The 23251-nt window shown below is 60.3% G+C and overlaps 3 protein-coding genes across 5 annotated transcripts; 1 reads left to right on the top strand and 2 right to left on the bottom strand.

The window, feature by feature from the left end:
• Positions 1–948: 948 nt before the first annotated feature.
• LOC123856829 (uncharacterized) lies at positions 949–2323 on the bottom strand. Its single transcript, XM_045892983.2, has one exon. The coding sequence runs from the start codon at positions 2321–2323 to the stop codon at positions 1265–1267; it is 1059 nt and encodes a 352-aa protein (XP_045748939.1). The 3' UTR covers positions 949–1264.
• A 111-nt stretch (positions 2324–2434) lies between these two features.
• TOLLIP (toll interacting protein) lies at positions 2435–20986 on the bottom strand. 3 transcript variants are annotated; one of them, XM_045892984.3, is made up of 6 exons: positions 20823–20984; positions 10400–10549; positions 8501–8683; positions 7314–7466; positions 6465–6555; positions 2435–3510 (listed from the first exon to the last, which is right to left on the bottom strand). In XM_045892984.3, the coding sequence occupies exons 1-6, from the start codon at positions 20853–20855 to the stop codon at positions 3296–3298; spliced, it is 825 nt and encodes a 274-aa protein (XP_045748940.1). In that variant the 5' UTR covers positions 20856–20984; the 3' UTR covers positions 2435–3295. The 3 variants fall into 3 exon arrangements, with proteins under 3 accessions (XP_045748940.1, XP_064432049.1, XP_064432048.1); XM_064575979.1 differs by lacking the exon at positions 7314–7466 and having other exon boundaries at positions 20823–20986; XM_064575978.1 differs by lacking the exon at positions 10400–10549 and having other exon boundaries at positions 20823–20985.
• Positions 20987–21105: 119 nt separating this feature from the next.
• Positions 21106–22829, top strand: LOC135362315 (basic proline-rich protein-like). Its single transcript, XM_064576421.1, has one exon. The coding sequence runs from the start codon at positions 21106–21108 to the stop codon at positions 22348–22350; it is 1245 nt and encodes a 414-aa protein (XP_064432491.1). The 3' UTR covers positions 22351–22829.
• The last annotated feature ends 422 nt before the right edge of the window (positions 22830–23251 follow it).

Consider the following 23251-nt stretch of genomic DNA (forward strand, 5'->3'; position numbering starts at 1 on the left):
TGCTTCCACCAGCCCAGGACGGCTTTCTCCTCCGGGGCTTCCTGGGCCACGTCGGGCTTCTGGCAATCTCCCGTCACCTCCTTCTGCGGCGGGCGCTTTCCTTCGAGCTCACCCTCGCGGCAAGCTGGACACCGGCCCCTCATCAGGAGCCATGCCTGAGGCTGTTAGAACAGAACCAAGGCGGCTCGCGCCCAGACACCCAGGACTTTAGCACCTCCAAACACGACCGGGCGCCTGCCTTGTGCACACTCGGGAACGTGCTAAGCAGACAGACCCCCACCCCACTGCGCTGACCCTCCGTGCAGCCCCTGCACCCGCCTGGGGTACTCCTAGAGCTTGGCTGTGCCCATGGCATCCTGGGCACTCTGTCCCAAGCTTCAGAACAGAAGCACTCCTTGCCTCCTCACATTGTGTTGGGCTCGAGCACACGCGCTTCCCTCCGCTGCTTTGGGCAAAAGACATTCATGGCGACACACAGCGAGTGGCAGCGAGCCACATGGAGGAAGCACTGTGCGGAACCCCACCTTGGGGACAGGGTGGGGGCACGCAGCTGCCTCCCCTGCTGGCCCCGAACCTTCTCCCTGTCATTTCTTTTTTAAGATTTTATTTGTTTGAAAGAGACAGAGATAGCGACAGAGAGCACAGCGGGGAGGAGAGGGAGAAGCAGACTCCCCTCTGAGCAGGGACCCGATGTGGGGCTCGGTCCCAGGACTCCAGGATCGTGACCTGAGCCGAATGCAGAGGGTTAACCGACCGAGCCACCCAGGCACCTCTCTCCCCATCGTATTTTAACCGAAAAACAAAACTTCATGCTTGGTATAAATACTTCAGGTTAACGTTCTGAATCCAGCCATTAAATTTCACCTGTACTCACACAACCGTCGTGTAGTTTGTTAGCGAGTGAACGTATCCTGAGCTAAATTAAAAACCACTCAGGAACAAAAACAGTAAAGTTTCACTGGAGAAGTTTAATTCTCTACTTTTATAGATACCATGTATTAAATTAGAAGGCCGAAAAGCAAAAATATACTTTACAATCAAAGATAACTCCGGACACCGGACCCCGACAGAAGCATCGGAAACAGCTCTGAGAATCGTTCCCACCAGCGCACAGAGCTGCGGCCAGAGGAGTCGGTAAGGGGAGGGGCGCCTCCAGGAACGCTGGAGGGGAGGCGGGAGGAATCCCCGGCACGCACCACTGCTCCGTCCTCGCTGACAGCGTGGGGGGGGAGGGCTGCATCTGGAGGAAAGGCCACCGACCAGCTCACGGAGGCCCCCGGGGTCTGCCACCTGGCCGTGCACAGGGCCACGAGGGACGGGGCCCCAGACACCAGCAGCCGCCCTGGCTCGCGGGAGTCCGTGGTGGCCACGCTGCGGCCACGTCATCGGCCCGTCCCAGGCCTGCTTCAGAGGAACTGCAACATGACCCCCCTTCCCCAGGAGCAACAGGCCACCACAGGCCACGAGCCCACAGACAGGACGGTCGGGCGTGAACAAGGAAAGGAGGGCCTAACACAACCAGGGAAGGCCCTGCAGAGTGTGAGCTCTCTCCGATGTCACAGTGTTCACAAGGGAGCACAAGGGACAGGTTTAGTTTAGAGTCCCTCTCCCGCCACCTGAGGTCCCGCGAGTGAGCCCGCTGGGCTGCTTGCAGGGTTCTGTGCCTGCCCCACAGGGAGCACGTCCCCGAGGCGCCCAGACATCCCAGCAGTGGGGAGGCGGGAAGCGGCACTGGGGCCACTGGGACCCGGGTCCTGTGCTGAACGTCTGTGCAGGTTGTCCCCACAGGAGAGAGCTGCAGGCCTGCCTGACACTTTTTTCCGTCTGGGGAGAAATGTGCTGCACGGCCCCAAACTGACTGAACAGGGAGCTCGCGTTCCACGAGAAAGCAGAGCTCACACGTCCAAGCCAGCGGTCGGCGTCCACCGGCTGGCGGCGTCTTCACTGAGGAGCCCGGCCGGTGTGTGGTCACCGTGCCACCAGCACGCGCTCCTTCAGCCTTCTGGGCACACATCTCCGACTGACCCGCGCCTGCTGGCAGCAGAAGCAGCGTCCTCCAGCCGACAGCAAACCCCCAGGCAGGGGGAAGGCGGCACAGGAGTCCACCCTCATGCCGACCCCTCGCAGGGCCACGCTGCTGGGGCCCGTCGCGCCCACGGCGGAACGACTCCCTCTCCAGAGGCAGGCGTCTCGTGCGCAGGCTGCAAGCAGCACCTGAGAAACCTCTCACGTGGCGGATTTTCACGAGATGCCCCCCACCCGCCTGTCCCAGTCCCGTGGCCATGGCTGCCACGCAGCCCACGGCGCAGCCCACGTACCTCATGCCTCCCGGGAAGACTTAAACATTCACCAGATTGCTGCTTCTTTCACCCAAAGTAAATTCACAGGCCTGGTACAGTGTTTACTCAAATTAACGTCAGTAGTAAGCCAACGGTTCCTAAATACCCTTTAATAAACAAATACAAAGTACTGGACCTACCACTTCTTACTCCCAGTTTCAAGGTTCTGTTCCAAGGGTTGGTCAGAGGATGGAGCGGCAAGCCCTCGGAGTCACACCCCACAGAGTTGGCAGGAGACACAGCAGGAAAAGGCATCATGGGGTCCCCGGGGCGTAGGACGGCCCTGCTCCAGAGCCCGTGGGTGGGGACAGGCGGGCCGCTGGGCTCAGCGGCCCCCGGATCCAGTGTGATCTGCATCTGTGCAGACCCTGCCGCTGGGCGGGCAACACGGAAGTCGGTCTGCCCAAGACACTGGTGAGCAGCCCAGAACCACACACAAGGAACATCCACAGAAAGATGTGAAATTTAAGGTTGAAAGTTGTAAAAATAACCCAAATTGGCTGTTAATGTTCTATGTGCCTGAAATAATAGGTCTACCCCGGTTAAGTAAACTAACTGCATGCCATTAATCAAACCCGGAGAACAGCGACACTTTCTAAAGCGTTGGCAGAGGCAGATGCTTGTGGAGAGCGATCTTGGGACAGCGTGCGGAGGAGGAGCCCACGGCCCTTGAAGACACTTGTCCCCAAGGGGCAGGAGGGCGAGTGTGCGTACACAGGACACGGCCCACGTGCCCACTCTGCTCCCAACCAAGCCAGGAGGAGAGGCACGCACACCCACCCTGAGCGACGAAGGGCCCAGCGGCCGGGGACCAACCACCCACATGCATCCCACACGAAGGTGAGGACTGGGACTACACACGCCCGAGAAAAGGCTACACGGGGCTCCTTCACAGGAGGGGGGGAGGGGCCGGGCCAGCATGTCGGGAGGGCCGAGGCCACGTGGCGGCTGGGGCTCTAGGACTCCTCGCCCATTTGGAGCAGGGAGTTGATGGCTGCGTCCCTGTCCCCTCTCTGGGCTTCCAGCACGGAGCGGATCACCTCCCGGTCCATGTTGGGGAACATGTCCTGGATGGCTCTCAGGTCTTCCTCGCTGCAGCGGGGCTGGGCGCTCACGGCTGCCGGGGGCAGGGCCACGGGCACCACGCCGGGGCTGCACACGGCAGGAACACCTGCAAGCACAAGACGCCGCTTAGGGGCGCACAGCGGCACCAGGGCCCACGCCGAGCGCCGGCCCCGGGGTCAAGAACGTGCGCCCCCGCCCGCGGCCCCCATGCACAAATCCACTGCCCGCAGCCCTCCTCCCCAGCAGGTGCACCGTCCACGCTCTCAGCTCAGAGCCCGACAGGCTGCTCACGCTGCGGTCCCTTCAAACTCTGATGTTCACTGACTGAAGGCCACAAAACACTCTGTCAGGAAGGAACAACACACGGGATGGGAGGCCCTGACGGTCCCACATCAGCGGGCGACTGTGGGGCAGACCGTGCACCAGGTGGGTCCCTCCGACGCCAACAAGCACGCGAAACCCAAGAGCAAGGCGCACACCGGAGCATTTCCTATCACGGGCCCAGGTGGTGAGACGCTGAGAGCCCAACTCCCAGCTGACCGTCTCCAGGGTGGATGAAATCACGGGGCAGGGGCGCCTGGGTGGCTCAGTTGGTTAAGCGACTGCCTTCGGCTCAGGTCATGATCCTGGAGTCCCGGGATCGAGTCCTGCCTCAGGCTCCCTGCTTGGCAGAGAGTCTGCTTCTCCCTCTGACCTTCCTCCCTCTCATGCTCTCTCTCATGCTCTCTGTCTCAAATAAATAAATAAAATCTTTAAAAAAATAAAAAGAAAAAGAAATCACGGGGCAGAACAGCAGTGCGAAGGCTTTCCCACCCCGGGCAGCACTGTCCCCATCTGGTGGGCACAGCCTCCATGCAGCCCACGCACTGCTCAGCGCACAAAGACCCTGCTGCACGCTTCAAAAAGGCTCTCACCCCCACCCCAGGGTTAACTCCCCCGTGGGACCCCCACCTGTCGGGGGGCAGCACCTGCAGGCAGCCCCCCTCCCGCGGGAGCAGGGTCTGCACACACGCACCTCCCCACATCACACACGTGCACACGCGTGCCATGCACACACACGCACTCGCACGCACACACCAATACTGCAGATCACACGTGCACGCACTCATCACTCATCACACGTGCACACGCACGCACACCTCGACAAGGTTAGGGATGTAAGTTTTTCACAGCAGAGAAGGCTCTGAAGCACAAGCCTCACACGAACACGGGCAGCGGGTGCAAGTCCCTGTTTGTAGGAAACGCATTGGAGCAGGTGGGCAGCTCGGCCTCGAGGTCCAGGCAAAAGCTCCTTCCTTTCCTTGGCCACCTCCTGCGAGTAGGTCACTGTCCCAAAGCTTACAAATGTGCATCAAAAGAGAAGTTCAAAGTCTCCATTTATACAGAAGTCTGCCTTTCCCCGAATAAACGTTTTAGGACAAACTTTAAAAGCATTTACAAAGACAGCTAAGAAACCATAAAAACATGTCTCCTGACACAGTGGACTTTTCGTTACTCAAACAGGTCCCGGGGCAGTGACGCCGTGGCTGAAGTGTGCGCCCAGAAAGATGAACAAGACCTCACCTGGCCATCTGGAGCAGGGTCCTGATCAAAGGAGTGCCTGGGCCACAGGCACCGACCCTCAGGAGGGGCTTTGTGACCGTGAGGGCCATGGGGGCCGAAGCTGCGGCAGTGCAGCTAGGAAGGGTCCTGTCCGGCTCTGTGCCTCCGCCTCTAGGTACCGCAGCCCGGCCCACACCCTGATTCTGCTGGACTTTGGCCTCCAGAGTGGAGAGCAGACGATCCTGCGGGTTTAACCGGCCCCAGCGCACTCACACCTTTGCCCATAAGGTGCCTGTTCCTGCTCAAACCTCCAAGGCAGGCAGTCAAACCCCGATCTCACACAGACCCTGAAACTGCTGCAGGGAAGGGGCAGGGAGAGGCCCCACGGAGCGCCCCCCTGAGGCAAAGGAGGTGCCCAGCCGTTGGACCACTCCAGCAGGAGGGATGTTCCCCGAATCAGTGTGCTTCCCAGGCCAAATACATACCCTTGGTTTTCCTCAGTTTCCGGGTCTCTGCCGAGGTTCCCTCTTCCCACTTAGTAAGACACTCTTTAATTCTGTGAATGAGTCCTGGCTACTCTGGAGCTCCTGGGCCACTGAGGCCACTTCCTCTTGACTGGTTCTGCCCCAACCAGGGCTCACCCTTTCCCCCTCTTATCTGCTGGACGGCGGCCTGTGGAAACCGGAGTCCACGGCTCTCCCCGCTTCCTGAACCTGTGTGGGCACCCTGGACGCGGGTACAGCCTGCCCGCCCCGCCCCCTTCCTTGTGGGGCTATGGCTAGGCTCCGGGGTGAAGGTCAGCCCAAGGCGACACCCTGGTCCTGCACCAACCGCACTGCACAATGATGAGGCCTCTCTTCTCTGGCTGGTTGGAAACCCCAGCCCTGAGGCAGCACGGCCCCTGCCCCACAGCGTCCTGCCCCAGTCCAGCCCCTCTGGCACGGAGGGACAGCCACGCCGCCTCGGGCAGAGACCGCGGTGGCCAGGGGCTCCTCCGCCTCCCTTCTCTTGGGGCTCACAGCCCTACAGGCCTGTTTGCCGATGCCCGATCACAGCTGCCGCCTCGTCCGTTCTGCCCGGGTTCATGGCTGCTTGCGGCAGGGGCTGGTTGAGTCCAGTTACCATGAACCGATGGCTGACGTTAACATTTGAAAATCCAAAGACGTGAAAGCAACCCGACTGCCGTCACAAACTGCTAGTTTACAAAGATGAACGAACACGACAGAACAGGAATGTTTGGGCACACGGCTCACTGCACCCCACACGGCAGGATCTTTCGTGACGGTAACTCATATACTAACATGTTCAGAGGTTACATTTCTACACCTCCACAAAAGTTCAACTCGCCAACAGTCTGGGGGAAAAAAACCTATATCCCAGACGTATAAAATAATTCAAGCCTAAGACCACATCCTCGTGTTTGGAAGGATCCCGTGAGTCATGCGCAGACAGGACTTAGCCTGCATGCTGCGCCGCAAGCCCCCGAGGACAGTGCTGGGAAGGGGGAGTGACACACACCTGTGATGGGCACGTAGCCGATGCCTTGCTGGTACACGGTGGGCATCAGGACCACAGGCTGAGGCGGCATCATCACGGTGGCCGGCAGCGACTGGAACACACGGAAGACGATCGTGGCGTCACAGAGAACACAGCACCCATGGAAACGGACACCCTAACACTGTCCTGGTGGAAGGCTGGGGCGAGCGGCTTGGCTACAGGGGCTGTTACAGAGCCGTGGCCGACTGACGCGGAATCAGAAGGGAACGCGGCCCCGGGAAGCAAACGGGTACTTTCAGGACCTACACCTGTAATGCTTCCCGACTGCCTCTAGATTGCTACCGGCTCCGTTAACAGAACCGGGGTTGTGTGTTCGCGTGAAAACAGCAGTTGTGTAATCAACGTCTACGAGTCCAATCACACTGATGCTGGGATTTGCTTTTAACAGCCCAGGGCTAAAGAAGGGGAATGAAGCTCTGTTGGGCTGGGACACCTGCAGGGAACTTCCTCCAGGCAGAGTTAAAACAACAGGGACACCACCACCGCCTCGGTGACACAAAGGTGTCCCAGATCCCCACCTGCCCCAAGAGCAGCAGGCCGCGGGCCATGGAGCCCGCACGAGCCAAGAGACCTGAGGGCCAGAGGGCCAGCAGCCGCTCCCTTAAACCCCATGTGAGACCCCTCCCTACCGCCTGGTGGGCCCGCTCTGGCCACGGGGGCGGCCGTACCCTGAGGGACAGGCCACCAACCCATACTGCTCCTCCCACCCGGACGCCCGACGCCTGCGAGCCAAGGTCCCAGTCCCTCGGGGACAAACAGCTCCGCTGAGCTGAGGCTGCCACTCAGCCGGCCCTCCTGCCCCACCCTCACCGTGTAGGACATGACCAGGTTGATCATGCCCTCCTTGTCGTCGCCCTGCCGGCCGCTCAGGCTGTACCACTCGTCCTCCACCTTGCCCTGCTTCAGGGACTCGGGAATGGTGACGTGTGTCCAGGCGATGCGGTCGTCCATGGAGAAGGCCCGCTGAGGGATATGGGTGCCCAGGTGCTGCCGTCACCCCGAGGCCCGGCCCTGAGGCCCTGCCCCTGCCGCCCCACCTCCTGCCCTGCCACCCCACTTCCCCACCGGTGCCCTCACAGCCCCTCAGCCCCGCCCACACCCCCACCCTCACCCTGCCCCTGGGGGGCCACCGCCTCCAAGAGTTACCCCCCACTCCCCCCAAGGTCTGGCTCCCCCACCACACACACAGGACCCACCACCCTCATCCCCATGAGGCCAGGAGGGCCTCCGCCCACCCTCTCGGGATCCCTTGCAAGTCCAAAGCCTAGTGGGCATGGGTGGAGGGAAGGAGGCCCTTTCCCTGCTAAGCAGGCCCTCCTTTCTACCCCCGTTTAGAGTAAAGGAAGAGGAAGAGTAGGAGGGAGGAACCTAGAAGGAAAGAGGGAGGACAAAGGGCACTGCACCAGGTGGGGGGTCACCTCCAGGCCCTGCTGCCCAACCCCCAGCCCTCCGACCTCTCATCCTGCCAACCAATCCCCTGAGGCTCCCTGGACGGCCATGGAGGACTGGGCTGCCCCACACAGGTGCCCAGAGGACCATGCTCAGGAAGAGCCCCAGTGTATCTATCTGACCCTCCCAGGGACACTTGGGGGGCTGGCAACTTGCCCAAGAACCCCATTCCACCCAGTGTGGGGTCTGACCCACTTTACGTCCAACCTGGTTGAAGAGCTGGCCTCTGTGTGCCTTTGGTTTGGGGAAGTGTTTGGGGCTTGGAGAAGGAGTACAGTCAACACTGTCTCCTCGGAGTGCCCAGTGTTCCCATCCCTGCTGATGCTGTTTCTGAGTCTAATGGGTGCAAGGATCTGCGTGAGACTGTGTACTCTTCACTGCTGCTGGGGACACCCGGACACCCGTCACAAAGCAACGACACGCCCTGTGTCTGGGCACGCCTGCAGCTCCTGGACGGCCTCGGCGGTGGAAGACAGGGCAGCGTGGCTCCCGTGTGGCCACGCGTGGCCCGCACCCGCTGGGCCCGTGATGGTGGGCGGCCCTCTCACCTCGTCGAAGATCTCCAGGTAGAAGGAGTCCACGCCTGGGGGCACCGTGCACTGGATGACTTTATTCCAGCGAGGATTCTTGGCACCGTTGTGGGCGGTGGGCGTCTCGTAGACTGCGTAGCCAAGGCGCAGTCGGCAGTATGGGTCCATGCGGGTCATGCCGTAATTCTTCGCCAACTTAGCCTGAAATACAGCCAATGTTACTGAACGAGCAGCTGCCGTCGGAGTGAGAGACATGCGCTCACCTAAGCTGTCCAGCCCCTTCGCGTCATCAACCCCAGGGTTTTCCATGGAACAGGACACGGCCGAAACTGTTCCTGGGCACCAGGTGCCGAAGGTCCCGGCTCAAGTCAAGGGAGCTGCTGTGCCGTGTGGGGCAGCTCCTTCTCCAGCATCCCCTCAGAAGAGGCTGCAGAGCAGGGTGACAGGCAGGCTGTCCTGGGCCAGAGCCGAGAGCCGAGAGCCACCCGGGACACGGGGCTTGAGAGCCAGCCTGGAGCAGCGGGGTGGCGAGTTCAGGGCACCTGGCCCAGCCACCGCCTGGCTCCCTTTTCTGCCCTCTGTCCACTGCTGCAGGTTATGGATCCCGCGGAGCCCAACCTCCAGCCAGACAGGCTGCCTTTGCAGGGGAAGAAAGCACAGGAACTGATGAAGAGCTACGGCTCTGGCTGCCTAGGAAACCCGTCAGCAAACGTCCTTCCAAGCGCATCACACACTGGAACGTAAAACCAAAAACCACACAACTTCGACGTGGAGACACCTGGGCAGGACAGCACCACCACGGCCCCGGCCCGCCAGCACCACCAGCACGGACCTGCCCGCACGGAGAGAGGTGCACGGCAGGCAGGCATATGACGCAGCACCAGGCCCAGGACAGGGCCTCTCAAGCCGCAGCGACGAGAACACAGCCCAGTGGAACGTGGGCGAAGGCCGTCAGCCGTCACAGACACAAGGGAAACCCCAACAAGCCCAAACCAAACCAGCCCTGTCCTTAGTGCACGAAGCACCTGCACCCCACATGCGGGGAGCAGACGACACGCCTACTGGACACCCAGAAAGAGGCCCCGCGGGCTGTGGTGTGGATGCTCCCATCTGCAGCTGAGTGGAGGGCTGGCCTGGGCGTGGGGGCAGGGAGGGGAGAGGGGAGCCAGGGGCCCGACCGCAGAGCGCTCTGCTCCAACGGCAGGGACCACCAGGGACACGCCGGGGAGGGAGGCCAGGAAGCACGGTGGGGCCGCCCGCAGACCGAGGGGAGAAAGGCTTATCACAAAGGGCCATGGGCCACACCGAGAGGCCCAGCAGGCAAAATGGGGCTGGAAGGACAGTGTGGAGGGTGCGGACCGGCTGCTCGTGTGGGCGCGTGAGAAGTCGGACTTTCAGAAACACGTGAGTATCTGAGGTGACCCCATCAGCCCCGCAAGTGTGGCCAGGTGTCTGGGGTGCAGTCCCCTTAAAACCCACGGCATTCGCAAGGCCCGACTGTGACTCTGCCTCCCAGTGACTCCCCTTTCTTCTTGGTTTCACAGAAAGCTGTGGTGACCAAAGCCACGTTAGATCCTGACCGCGCCTTTGGCTTTCCTGGGGTCCGTTCGGCAGCCGGGGCCTCCCTCCGTGCCCCCACCTCCCCAGCAGCTGTGAGGGTTGGGAAGGGCGGTGCCCAGCACACAGCACATGCCCAGCACATCCCTCACTGGCTCTTCCTGCTGTTTCTGGTAGAAGCCTGGGTCATCCTCAGCATCTCACTTACATCGTTTCTCATCAAGTATGTTTCAAGGAAAACGAATCACGAAAACCATTTGTCCACACAGAAAACGCGGCCCGGCAGCCACTGCCCACAGAGCAGCCGCACGCGGGGCCGCCCCCACCCCGAGCAGGCCCCAGGGAGGCCCCGACACCCACCTGCACCACGGTGATGCTGAGGCGGCCCACCGTGCCCGCCGCCGCTCCGTACTGCAGCCGCTGGGCCGCCTGCCCGTCCAGCTGCACCTGCTGCTGCGTGGCCGTGGGCGTGATGCGGAGGAAGTCCTGCGGGAGCTCGCCGACATACACCTTCAGGGCGAGCACAGGAGTTAGTGTGGCAGGAGCTCAGGGCGTCATCTACAAAGCGAGGGGCCCACGGGGTCCAGGGTCTCCAGCCCGAGTGCCTCGAGCCACCACGATGCCCTCCAGCACGGAGCCCACTCCTGGTGGACACAGAAACGCACACCAGCCTCTGCTCGGGCCCTGACGGCAGGTTCTCATGCTCAGAACGGCTCCTTGACGGTCTCTCGGGCCGTGGTCAGGAGTCACACGCCCTCTGCCTACGTGTCCGTCATTGGCTTTCCCCGCGGGCTGCAAGGCACTGGTTGAAACCAAGCAGTGAGACAAAATCGGAAGCTTGGATTTCCAGTTGTACGGAACCCCCCCCACCCCCCGTGCTGACACAGCTCAAATGCAACAACAGCCCAGAAGACCCCACGAAGCCCCAAACACCTCCCTTCTGCCTCTTGCCGAACCCCTTGTCCACGAGGCTGCCTGGCCTCCCAGAGATGGGGCCGGGGACGTGCAGGACGGTGGCCTGTGCAGAGGCCCCGAGGGTTCCCAGAAGCCAGTCTTCCAGGAAGAGGCAGCGGCTACCTCGGGAGCCGGCTGCCACACGTGGCCGTGGCTGTGAGTAAGGCTTCCCCTGCAGAGATGAGCAGAGCACGGCCCCGCTGGGTGTCGGACGCCCAGGTAGCCTGCACTCCGCTCCTTCCCAGGCAGGTTGGGTTCAGGGCGCACAGGTCCCGGTGGGAGGGAGCAGCAGAGCTACAGCCCAGGGCCCGCCTGCAGGGGTCCCCGGGTCCTCCTCGGCCGCCCCGAGGGGACATCACAAGGCCAAGAGCCTTGAAGAAGCGTTATTTTCAGGAAATGCCAAAAGGAAACCCCCACGTGTCACAGGGCGTTGTGGCAAACTGCATTTCCTGACAGCAAGCGCTGGGGACCACCTCATATGTCCACGCACCAAGTATCCTAAGGCCTCGATCGCTCAAGCTCTGGCCTTCCAGATGACACGGATCTGGCAGGATTCCAGAAGGTTCCGCACCTGCTGAGGTCACAAGCACCAATGGGAAAGCATTTCGCCCGAGGCGCCTTGTGCTGTTTCATTTCAAATATCCCTAGAAAGGTCTAGGTTCCTGTCCTCCATGTCCCCATCTCGGGCCTGGAGATCACCCAAACCAGGCACTGAAACCGATGGAAACCCACTCAAGACCCTGGGGTCAGGGGCTCCGCCCCGGCCACTCCCACCTCGGCGCCCATCAGCTTGGAGCTCCAACTGCTTCCCCTGCGGAGCAAGGGCACCCTTCTCCCGGCAGGACCCCACACCAGGCCGACTCAAGCACCTGGGGAGGACAGCATCTCGCACCTTCTCGGTCTGGAGTGGGCGGCCCCGATGGGCCCACAGGGGCCCCGAGCACTCATTACAGACGAAAGGGAAAGCGGCGGTGCCCGGGAGGCCCAGGGTTGCCAGGGGAGGAGTGCACTGCCTCCCGAGGGGCCTCGTAGGTGCCGTTCCCCCGGTGTGCCACGTGGCTCACCAGCAGGGCCCAGGGCTTGCCCCGGAAAGAAGGCCACACACCCTCCATCACGGCTGAGATGCTGCGGCTGGCCTGGCGGCTACCAGACCAACGCCCATCACCAGTCGCTGGGGCAACCGGGAGCCATACTCCCAGCCAGCGCTCTTCCCAGCGGACACAGGGCCGGACGCTGCCTTGCCAGTCGGCCTCGGGCCTCCCAGCCTCCGCCTGCAGGGGCCGTGCTGAGCTCTGCCCGCTCCCGTGAACACAATCTGCAGACACAGACTCACGTCAACCAGATTCTCATTTATTCTGACAAATAACCGCTCACCCCGTATCACACACGGCAGCTCTGAGGATCCAGCAGGGAACGGCCATGCCCTTGGGGGGTACACCGGGGATGGCCGGGCACGCGTCTGCGGCGACCGTGGTGACAGGGTGTGCTCAGGCATGGGGATCATTATTTCTGTTTCCCATCATCCCATCATCCGAATGGGACTTGCAGAACCACGTTTCCTTTCTACTGTACTCATCTGGGTTTCTTCAAGGAAAACACACTCCTTTTTAATGGGGGAAATAAAATTGTATCAAAGGTCAGAGATCGGGGCGCCGGGGTGGCTCAGTCGGTTGAGTGTCCGACTCTTGATTTCGGCACAGGCCACGATCTCAGGGTCCTGGGATGGAGCCCCATGATGGGCTCCTTGCTCAGAGAGGAGTCTGCTTGGGACTCACTCTCCCTCTACCCCTCCCCCTGTGCTCGCGTGTGCTCTTTCAAGTAACTAAACCTTTACAAAAAAAAAAAAAAAAGGTCAAACATCTAGTGCTCTTTCTCAACCATGTTTTAACTATAAAACTATAAATGTGAAACGAGGATCTTTACAACATAAATTAAGAGTGCAAACAAAACACGGGAAGGGGACAGAAGTTGAGCCCCCCCAGCCAACGCCAGCACTGACAGGCTGGGGGATGCCGGGTTCCTGAAAAGCCGCAAGGACGATACCACGTCCCGGAGGCTTCTTCCCACCCAAGGGACAGGCTACAAAATCCCTGACCGGCAGACCCCAAAACAAGGAAAGTCTGAGATGGTCCCAGAGAGCAGGCCACTGAGGGTCCGTGGCAGCTCCGTGCCCTGTGGGGTCCGGGCTGGAACCCTAGGACAGAAGGGACAGTGAGGCAAACGCGGGGCATCCAGAAGCCTGGAGCGAGCAGTCACACACCAAAGCCAGGTCTCTGGTTGTGACAGACGTACCCTGCTGACATCACCAGTGAGGATCGCACACAAGGTGCAAAGACACTGGGGCTCTCCGAACTGTTACAGCCGTTCCGTAACTCTAACATGCGAAGTTTGCCAGAAAACATGTCAACTTAACTAAAAAAAAAGGAAGCAGCGCCCTACTTCTTACAAAACACTGAGCTCTTGGTCATGCAAGCAGCACTCGCGGCCCCGGGAGCCGGCAGACAGGTCTGCCCACTGCTCCAACCGCGGCAGAGTCCGTCCACGTGAGCGGACTCCCACACCTGCAGTCAGCACTGCGGACGAAACCAGTCCTCGGTCAGGCCTGACAGGCGAGCCCGGGCGCCGACACGAGCCCGACCGCTTCAGAGACCAGCCGGGGAAGGTTGTCGTGAGCGCCTGCGTTACTGACGTACGGAAGTTCAGGGCTAATCCTAAAATTTACTTTTGCCATATGATGACGGAGGAAACGTCTGAACAGTCACATTAAAATACATGCTTTATCCTGGCTCAAGGACTAGAGAGAATGATTAATCTTGATCAGAAATAAATAACAGACATTGTAAACTGTCATTTGGCTCACGCTTACAAGATGGATACAGAGTCCAAAACGGACTGTCAGCCGTGCACTGGCCGGGGCAGGGGGCCCTCTGGGCCTGTCTGTCGTCACTGTCCCCGCAAGGACCATCTACCCCATCTCTCCTCGCCGCCCTCACAGTCTGCAGATAGTGTCTATCAGTCCACATCCCGTACACGGACTCATGCTCTGCGTACAAACAGCACTCCTGAGTTAAAGCAGGGTTACGATAAAGTTTTTAGGGGCACCTGGGTTGCTCAGTTGGTTAAGTGCCTGCTGTTGGTTTAGGTCATGATCTCAGGGTCCTGGGATGGAGCCTGGGATTGGGCTCCCTGCTTCTCCCTCTGCCCCTCCACCCTGCTGGTTTGTGTCCACTCTAACAAATAAATAAAATCTTAAAAAAAAAAAAAAAAAAGGAATAAAGTTTTTAAGTTAAAAGTTAGGTTAAAAACCGAAAACCTATTAATGCTTTGTATCTGTATTTGTTGAGAACCTTGAACATATTTACTTATAAGTTATAATGTGTCAAATTACGCACACAAACCAGCAATTTATATAAACACAGTACCAATGTAATCAATTAAAAATTCATTCAACTGTTACTCTTCCAGTAAAACATCTGGAAAATTTTATTAGAAAATATTTTTAGTGAACTTTTAACTTTTGCTTGAAACGAGAGAACACTTTTTAGCCACCTGCTGGATGTTCTTTTTGGCGCCCCGACATAGTGACTGGATGGAGAATGCCTGTGGCACGAAAACAAACATGAGAACGGCGGCCACGAGGCAGAGCTCCCGTGTCCACGTGCCCCACCAAGCCGATGGCCACGTGACGCCCAACGAAACGGCACGACGATGCCGCGAGGAGCGGAAGCCCCAGTGCGGGCCGCCAGCCACCACGAGGCCTTCCGTTCGCTCTGCCTCGTCTGAGAACCTGCCCCGCCCTCTGGGGCCGGCGTCACCCGTGAGAACACAGGCGCTCAGGGCTCCGAGCCCCCGCCATGGTCCGAAGAGACGCCCCAACACAAACGCCTCCTTAGCCCACAGCTGTCACTCAGCTCTCGGTCCACATCACTCACACTGGAATCATGGCCGAAAGGGACGGAGGAAGGTGACAACAGAGACACAGAGAAGCCCATGTGGCCACGAGCTGTAGAGGGGCCGAGGGCCAGGTGGTGAAGTCAGCAGCGCACAGGATGGGGAGCCCCAACCTCGGGACGGCGTCTGGTGGGCCGGGAGCCCTGAGCCTCCCTGGCGTCGCAGGGGCCTGCCCTGCTGAAGGCCCTGCAAGGGCACACCTGCCACTAGATCCACCGAGGCCACAGCTCAGCAGGTTCCATCATCTGCCCGGGAGAAACTGCCTGTCCCCCCAGTGACTGCATGAGGGGTGGCTCTGACCCCCAGCCTGGCTGCTGACAGAATCCTGGCTGTACCGCGGCCAAGGCGCTGGCCTGGCACCCTGCGGGAGGGGGCCCAGGCAGGTGAGGAGCCGGGCCTGCCGTGCCCCCCGTCTGGCAGAGCCGGGCACCTGCTGCAGGGTGTGACAGCCGGCGGGCCAGTGGGGCGGGAGAGGCGGTGTGTGGGCGGGGCACAGGCCGAGAACCAGACTGTCTGCTCAGAAGGCTCAGCAGCAGGACTACCCACGGGATCATCCTGACTGACGTCTGGAGCGTTCCAGGGCAAGGAGCAGCAGAACGCAGGGACCTGGCGTTCAGAAGGAGGCGGGGAGAAGGCAGGGAGTCATGGTCGTGTTAGGGACCCAAAGCTGGGGTCCCCGAGGGAGAGGACACACAGAAAAAGAGGAGGACGGGCCGGTGGAAGGAGGCCCACAGGGGATGGCTGTTTCCCGAGGGCCCGAGAACTCACCTAGGGGAGCTTGTGAACACCTGACACCAGCCGCTCTGTGCCCCTGCTCGGGCGTCCTCGGCCTCCTCCAGGGGCCTTGCTGCCCCTCCACGGACACGGCTGCCCTCCCGGGGGCCACAGCCCCGCCCCCCAGCTCCCAGCGTCCCGCAGGTGTTGAAGCAGAATGGTGGGGCCAAGGGCAGTGGTAAATGGTGCGCGCGGAACTGCAGGCAAAGATGACCACGAGGGAGAGCCAGGTGTTTTGAGGGATGCAAGCTAACTCCTCGGGCCCATCAGCTCACCTGTTCAGGACTTCCTACAGGCCAGGCTGGGACAAGCACGCCACACACACGGACTCAGTCCATCCTTGCACAAACGCGCGAGGCCACCGAGGCTCAGCAGCTGGCCCAGAGTCAGAGAGCTGACTGTTGCTCAGGGATGGCAGTGGTGACCAGAAGAGGGACAAAAGGGCGTGGGGAGTGCGGTGGACACGCGGAGCTGCAGGGGCAGGAGGGTCAACCGCTGACTGCCCCAGGCCAGCCGCCGCCGCCGGGACACACACACTAAGATCCGCGCGTGCGGGGCGCCACACGAGCAAGAAGAGCTTCCAGGAGTTGGAGAAGGGCACTCACGAACAGAGCCTGGAAAAGTCCGCCACCAAAGCAAACTCAAAAAGACAAACTGAAAGCAAAAGCACAGTGGTCCCACGGTGTGAGGGGCAGGAAAGGAAGCAGCGTCCGGGCTGGGAAGGGGGCCCCCAAGATCACATACCCCTCAGGAGGAGCGCAAACACAGCGGCTGACTTACACCCTGCTGAGTCTGCACAGGGAAGCTTCTACCATAACCACCAGGAGAACAGAAATCGGTGTGTTTTCCAGACCAGGACAGAACGAACACCGGGATTTGAGAAACTATTTAATCGCCCAAAGAACGCAAGGAGAGACATGGACACAGAAAAGGTAAACCTGAGCACAGAGGACAACAGCGGAAGGAAACGCATGTGCGTGATCACAATTACTTAACGTGTTCCCGCTAAGAGACAAAGACACTTCTTAGATTTGACTTTTTAAAGGTCTAACAACATGCTGATGATAAACCAACCTTAGACAGACAGAAAGACGTCTGGTTGAAGAATGAAGACACGAACACAGGCGGATACTCCCACGCTAGCACGGGTCCAAACAAGAAAGGCTCCGTGCAGCCAACAAGGGCACCGCACCCCAACCCTGGACACACCCCCACCCAGCTCAGAGAGGCGGGAGGGAGAGGCCCGGGCTGTCAGCCGGGAGGACCTGGGCCAGCCGGCAGGGCGAGCAGGCAAGCCACGGCAGGCAGGCTGTGCACATGAGGCCCACGGGCTCACGACGGTGCTCAAGGAAATGCTGCCACGCACAAGCCTAAAGAGAAAGCCAGGCCTTCCCTCCGAGTCCTGGAAACCGACGGGCAAGAGCTGAGCATTTCCCGACCTCTCTTGCACAACTGTGTTTCAGCACAGACAGACAGCGGACCATCTGCAAAGGCATCTTAGCAAACAGTCCCAATTAATAAAAACAGAACAAGCCATAAAATACAAGTATCACCCTTTGCCATCCCTAAAGAAGTCACTGATCCAGCAATAATTATCAATATCGAAGTTATTATTTACATTTACCACTTGAATTTATCTGTGTGTATATATATATATACATATTTTTAAGATTTTATTTATTTGACAGAGAGAGACAGCGAGAGCAGGAACACAAGCAGGGGGAGTGGGAGCGGGAGAAGCAGGCTTCCCGCCGAGCAGGGAGCCCGATGTGGGGCTCCATCCCAGGACCCTGGGATCATGACCTGAGCTGAAGGCAGACGCTGAACGACTGAGCCACCCAGGCGCCCCTGTATATATATATTTTATATTTATATGGAATTAAGAACGTTGTTACTACGTCATTATCAAAAACAATCATCATCATCAAGGGTGACAAGGACCTGGACAGTCTCAAGTCACCCAAGTGTCGCCCAGCAGACCAGCTCGCGTCAGGAGAGAAAAGGCATCATGAGGAGGGCAGCAGTGCGCTTGGCCTGAACCCGCTGACTGATCAGCACCTCCAGGAGGAGGACGAGTGGTTGTGGTCAGCCTGAACTCCGGGGGGCCCACCCACACATCTGGGAGGGAGGCTGGAAAGGCCCCTGCAGCCCTGACTGAACCTCGATCGCCATCCCCATGAGCTGACAAGCACTATGTGGTTTAAAGCAGCGTGTCCTACAAACTCCCCAAGTTCTAACAAGGAAGGCAGGGGGGCCCATCAGGTGCTTCTGAACGATCTGTGGACTGGACAGAAACCCTGGACAGAAAATGGACGTTGTCACAAGAATACTAGCAACGTGAAAAGCGGGGCAAACAGCATAGGCCTGGGGCATGGCTCAGTGGCGATTCAGGGAAGGAACTAGCCTGGACAGACAGATGCCTAAGAACCATCTGAGTCCCACCGAGGGAAGCAGTCAGCACTGCCCCACCCTCAGCCCACCCTCAGGCTTCCCTGTGCAAGGACATGGGAAACACCCTGTCTCCACTACCAGGCAGACTCCCGTTCCTCCTTCACATCCCCAAGGACGCTGCCTTCACTTCTTTGTCGCAAGTGGGAGGTGATGGTCAGACTTCAGAGTAGGCCCCACACGTGTGAGTCCAGGCTCTGGGCTCCCTGGAGCCCCGGTGGAGCCCTGGGTGCCGTGCACAGGGATGCAGCCCAGCGGCTCGGGGCTAATGCTCAGGAGAGCTGCCCAGTCATCACCCAGCGCCTGAGCCCCGCCCAATGCTCCTTCACCACCACCTGCTGGGATGGCAGAGCACCCAGCACCCAGTGGAGTCTGGGCACCCTGGGTAAAGGAAGAAGCCCACCAGACTCGAACAATGCCAACACGGTCCTTACAAGGACTGTTTAGCCCAGAGGGGAGCAGGGGGCACGAAGAGGCTGTGTGCCAGGCAAAAAGCTTTCTTAAAAAGTTAACACTATAGTGACCAGATAAAACTCAAGCACCCAACCCATTTGCTGCCTGCTGGCCTCTCATCTGGAAAAGCACCCTGGCCATGCCTGTTACTCGAACCAGCACAGGTACCCACCCCGCCCTGGCCTTCCAGCAGCAGCCCACCCTGTCTCCCTCCAGGCCCAGCCCCTGCCCACGGGCCAGCCCCACCACACGGGCTCCTCCTTCAAGTGTTACATCAGGTGCCATCTCCCCCCAGGAACCTTACCCACCTCAACCACGGCCCATGACAGGCCACCTTCATATCTAAGTCTTGACTTAAGACCCACAGCTCTGGGGCGCCTGGGGTGCTCAGTCAGTTGAGCATCTGACTTTTGGTTTCAGCGCAGGTCATGACCCAGGGTCGTGGGATCGAGCCCCACATCGGACTTCGCGCTCAGTGCAGAGTCTGCTTGTCCCTCTCCCTCTGCTCCTCCCCTGCTCATGCGCTCTTCTCTCGAACTCTCTCTCTCCCCAATAAATAAATAAAATCTTAAAAAAAAAAAAGACCCACAGCTCTGAGTGTGCAGCTCACCAGCTCGCAGGCTGTTTGCTGCGCTGCCCTATAAGATCCTGATGGGGTCACCACACCTGGGTGTTCACTGTATCGTGCTGCCCCAAATACCATGATCGATAACACTGGCTGAGGAGGAAGTCACATGCCCTGCGCTGGCACTCAAGACCCCAGCCCCGGATGACACCTTCCTGGAGCCCCCACCAGCTCCGGCCCAGCCCTGCCATTACTGCGTGTTTGCGGGTCACGGAGGGCACCCCACACTGCACACCAACACACACACGTAAGGCCACGGCATGGTCACACGTGCCGGGAAACACCCTACGCACGGAGTCAACAGAGAAGCAGCACGGGACAGCACAGGCCCCACGTGTGTGAACACTCGGACGCTCCTGCTCCCTCCCTCAGGACTGTAGGGGCTTCGGCTTTAGCTGCCACTGAACTGAGTGTTCCGCTGGTAACAGGACGAGCTGAGCTCCACGGAGCGCTCCCTTCACGCCAGACACCGCGCCCAACTTTGTGCGTGTTTACACTGAGTCCCATGCCTCCAGGGAAGTCCCACACAAGGGCACTGGGTTCCCAGGAGGCTGAGGACACACGACAGGCCAGGGCGGGGGCTGTCCTGCCCGACCATTAAGCCCGCTGCTCCCCGGCGGGGGGTGTGGGAGGGCAAGGAAAGGAGCCGCTGGGGTTCCCTTGCTCTCGATCAGCCGATCAGCCCGTTGCATAAACATGAGAAATCCTGGCAGCGAACCTGCTGTAATTTGCTGTGAAGATGGAGCGCTGGAAGCCCCAGGATGAGCCCAGAACTCTCGCCACTGGCTCCGGGACCTTCCCACACCCAAGTCCGGCAGGGAGTGTGGGTCAGGTCCCCTTCAGAGCTCTCAGAAAGAGCACCCGTGCCCAAAGGGGAATTCCTACGAAGCCAGGGTCTTCCTTTCAACCTCAGAAAAGGCGTTCTGTGAAAAGATCCTCCTCCAGTGCGCACAAACGAGATCCACCCACGTCCAGCTCTAGGGGTGAGAAGCCCTGGGAGTGGGACCTCGCCCTCAGCAGCTGACTGTGAGATCACATCACAGGAACCCTTTTTCCTGCTCAAAAGGACCCAAATGTTCCCCTGCTGTGCATCTTGAGCTTCTGTCCATACAAACTTCACGTCTGCGACAACCCGCCCCTGATGCAGTCCGATCGGGCCGCTGGGAGGCCACGTTAGCGCCGGGCCGTCCTGAGCCAGTCTACCAGCTCTGCGCAGCGGAGGCGGGGGGTCCACGCAGGAGCCCTCCGAGGGAGGACGGGGAAGGGCCCTCCCAGGTCCTCGGTTCCCACCCTCTCATTTGCAAGTGAAAAACTGACGGTATGACCGGTGGCCCCTAAGTGGGGACGCAGCTGGGCTAGCGAGCCTTACTCTGCGCGGGGGCACGACGGGCACCGTCCGGGCTTCAGGGTCCTCCGCTAGAGGGACAGCCGGGGGGGCTGCTCCATGTGAGGAGCATCGGGGCACAGGGGACCCTCCTCGGTCCGGGGGCCCCGCCCGGAGCCCGTCGCCGGGCCCTCCCCGGAGGCTACGGAGCCCACGCCCGCCGCCCGCCGCCCGCCACCTGCCCGCAGCCTCACCGGCCCGCGCTGCGTGCTGACGGTGGTCGCCATGGTGCTACCCGGCCCCCGCCTCGCCCACCGGGAGCCAACGCGCCCGCGACCCTCGGCGCCGGAGCCTGCGACGCCGACTGCTGTCCCACGGAAGCCGCCGCCGCCGCCTCGGTCAGCTGACGGCTGGCCCCGCCCCCACGCTGCTCACGGCGCAGGCGCCGCGCCCGCCCCGCCCCTTCCGGCACCGCACGCACGCGCGCTCCCGGCGGGCGCCTGCGCGGTCGCTCTCCCCGGGCCGCGGCCCCGCGAAATGGCTCCCGAGCTGGCCGTGTGCGCATGCCCGCCAGCGGCCGGCCCGCGCCGGTCACGTGGTCCGCTGAGGGGGGAGGGGGGAGGGGGCCCGCCCCCGCCCCCGCCCCCGCCCCCTGCCCCCCAGTCCCCGCTTGGGGTGGGTGCTGCGGCCGCCGCGGGCCCTGGGGCGGGCGACTTCAGGGTTCCCCGTCGTGGAGTCAAAGCGACGGCGTGGCCCTGCAACTGCCTCAGATGTTGGGGCGCGGGAGTCGGGCCCTCGGAGCGGCGGCAGCGCGGCCGTCTCAGGTCCGTCGGCGGTGCCCGCTGTCGCGCGAGGGCCGGGCCACGGGCCGCGAGGCTCGCACGGCCACTCGCGACCCCGAGGCGCGGCCCGGACGCCCCGGGGCCAGGACGGGCGCCCCCGTTCCGCCGGCCCTCCGCGCCCCCGTGGGTCCCGCGCCCCCCGCCGGGACGGCGGCGCCCACCCGCCGCGCGCCCCGCCCGGGGCTGCGGCTCTGCCCTCCGCTGGCCTCTCGGTCCCGGCGACAATCATTACGGAGCCGCGCCTTGGAACGCGCTGTGCCCCCTGACGGCGGCGGACCCGCACAGCGCCCGCTTCCTTAAACCGGCGCGATCGCCCGCCGAACCCGGGCCTCCGTGGCCCTGCGTGGCCCTCCGTGGCCCTGCGTGGCCCTCCGTGGCCCTGCGTGGCCCTGCGTGGTGGGTGTTCGCGCTCGGAAGCCCACCTTGCTCAGCGGGGGGCCTACACGCAGCCCCGGGTCCTTTCCCACCGTGCAGCTCCCCAGGGCTGTCGCGAGGGGCCAGCCCGCCGCGTCTGTGTGGTCACCGTGTTTGCCGGGGCACCTGGGCATCCCAGCCACTGGCTGCCCATCTGTTCGCGCCCCGCTTGCCTGGGTCCCGTGGCACCACCGGTGAGAATCCAAAGAAGCGGCATGCTGGCGCAGGACCCGTCCCTAGCGCTCAAGTGCCCCCTGGCAAGGATTTTATCCCCGTGCTGGTCAAACGGACGGGCAACTCGACCCTGGAACCCCGTTTGAGGGTCTGTTTTCTGGGGCCACTTCTGGTGGCAATTACCGTATCAGTCAGGGTCCCAGCAAGAAACAGATGGCATGCTCACAGAGATGATCGGAGGAATTTTAATAAACGCACGAGTTACAAGGAGGAAGAGTTAAGTGAAGGAGCAAGGCTTGGTGAGGGAGGCCGCAGTGAGCAGGGGAAGAGGCTCCCTCAGCAAAAGGCTTAGCCTAGCAGAAGAATGAAGCCCCCCTGAACCCCAGGCCTGGGGGAGGGGTCTGGGGAAATAAATACTCCAACACTCCCCCCCCACACACACATCTCCAGGTGTCTCCCATTAACCCAGCCAGGTGACCAGTTTGCAGAGGTCCCCTTCCTGGAGCACAAACAAAGTCAGACGAAGGTGGAGGGTGAATCTGGAGCATGCGGAGACTGCCCTACACATGCATTAAATACCAGCACTCACCGGAGGGTACAATTCTGTAAAATAGAATGTCTAGGGGTCCCTGGGTGGCTCAGTCGTTAAGCGTCTGCCTTCAGCTCAGGTCGTGATCCCGGGGTCCTGGGATTGAGCCCCACATCGGGCTCCCTGCTCTGTGGGAAGCCTGCTTCTCCCTCTCCCTCTCCCCCTGCTTGTGTTCCCTCTCTCACTGTGTCTCTGTCAAATAAATAAATAAAATCTTAAAAAAAAAAAAACCTTCTGAAGATCGTTAGGGAAAAATTATAAAACTTTATTGAAAGACATTAAAGAGTACCTGAATAAATTGAGAACTATATTCGTGGATAGGAATGTTCAGTATCAGAAATACATCAATTCTTCCCCAAATTGCCCTACAAAAGAAATTCTCATTGAAACCCCAGAAGGGCTTTTTAAAAGAAATTTAGCAAACTGATTCTAAATGTGTATGGAAGAACACAGGCTGAATAATAGCTGGAACATTCGAGAAGAAGGCAGAGATGGAAAGGAACTGTCCTAGGAGATGTCAAAATATTTTAAAACTAGCAATCGAGGTTCTGGTGTCGATGTGGGGATAGACAGATTCACCAGTGGGACACAGTATGGAAATTATTTACAAGCATGCCGGCCTGGCTGAGCAGTTGGGAAAGGAAAATTTTTTCCATCAGTGTGC

This window comes from Mirounga angustirostris, unplaced genomic scaffold (assembly GCF_029215605.1).
Source record: "Mirounga angustirostris isolate CCGP_5_RB_7025 unplaced genomic scaffold, mMirAng1.0.hap1 SCAF_13, whole genome shotgun sequence".
In the NCBI taxonomy this organism is placed as follows: Eukaryota; Metazoa; Chordata; class Mammalia; order Carnivora; family Phocidae; genus Mirounga; species Mirounga angustirostris.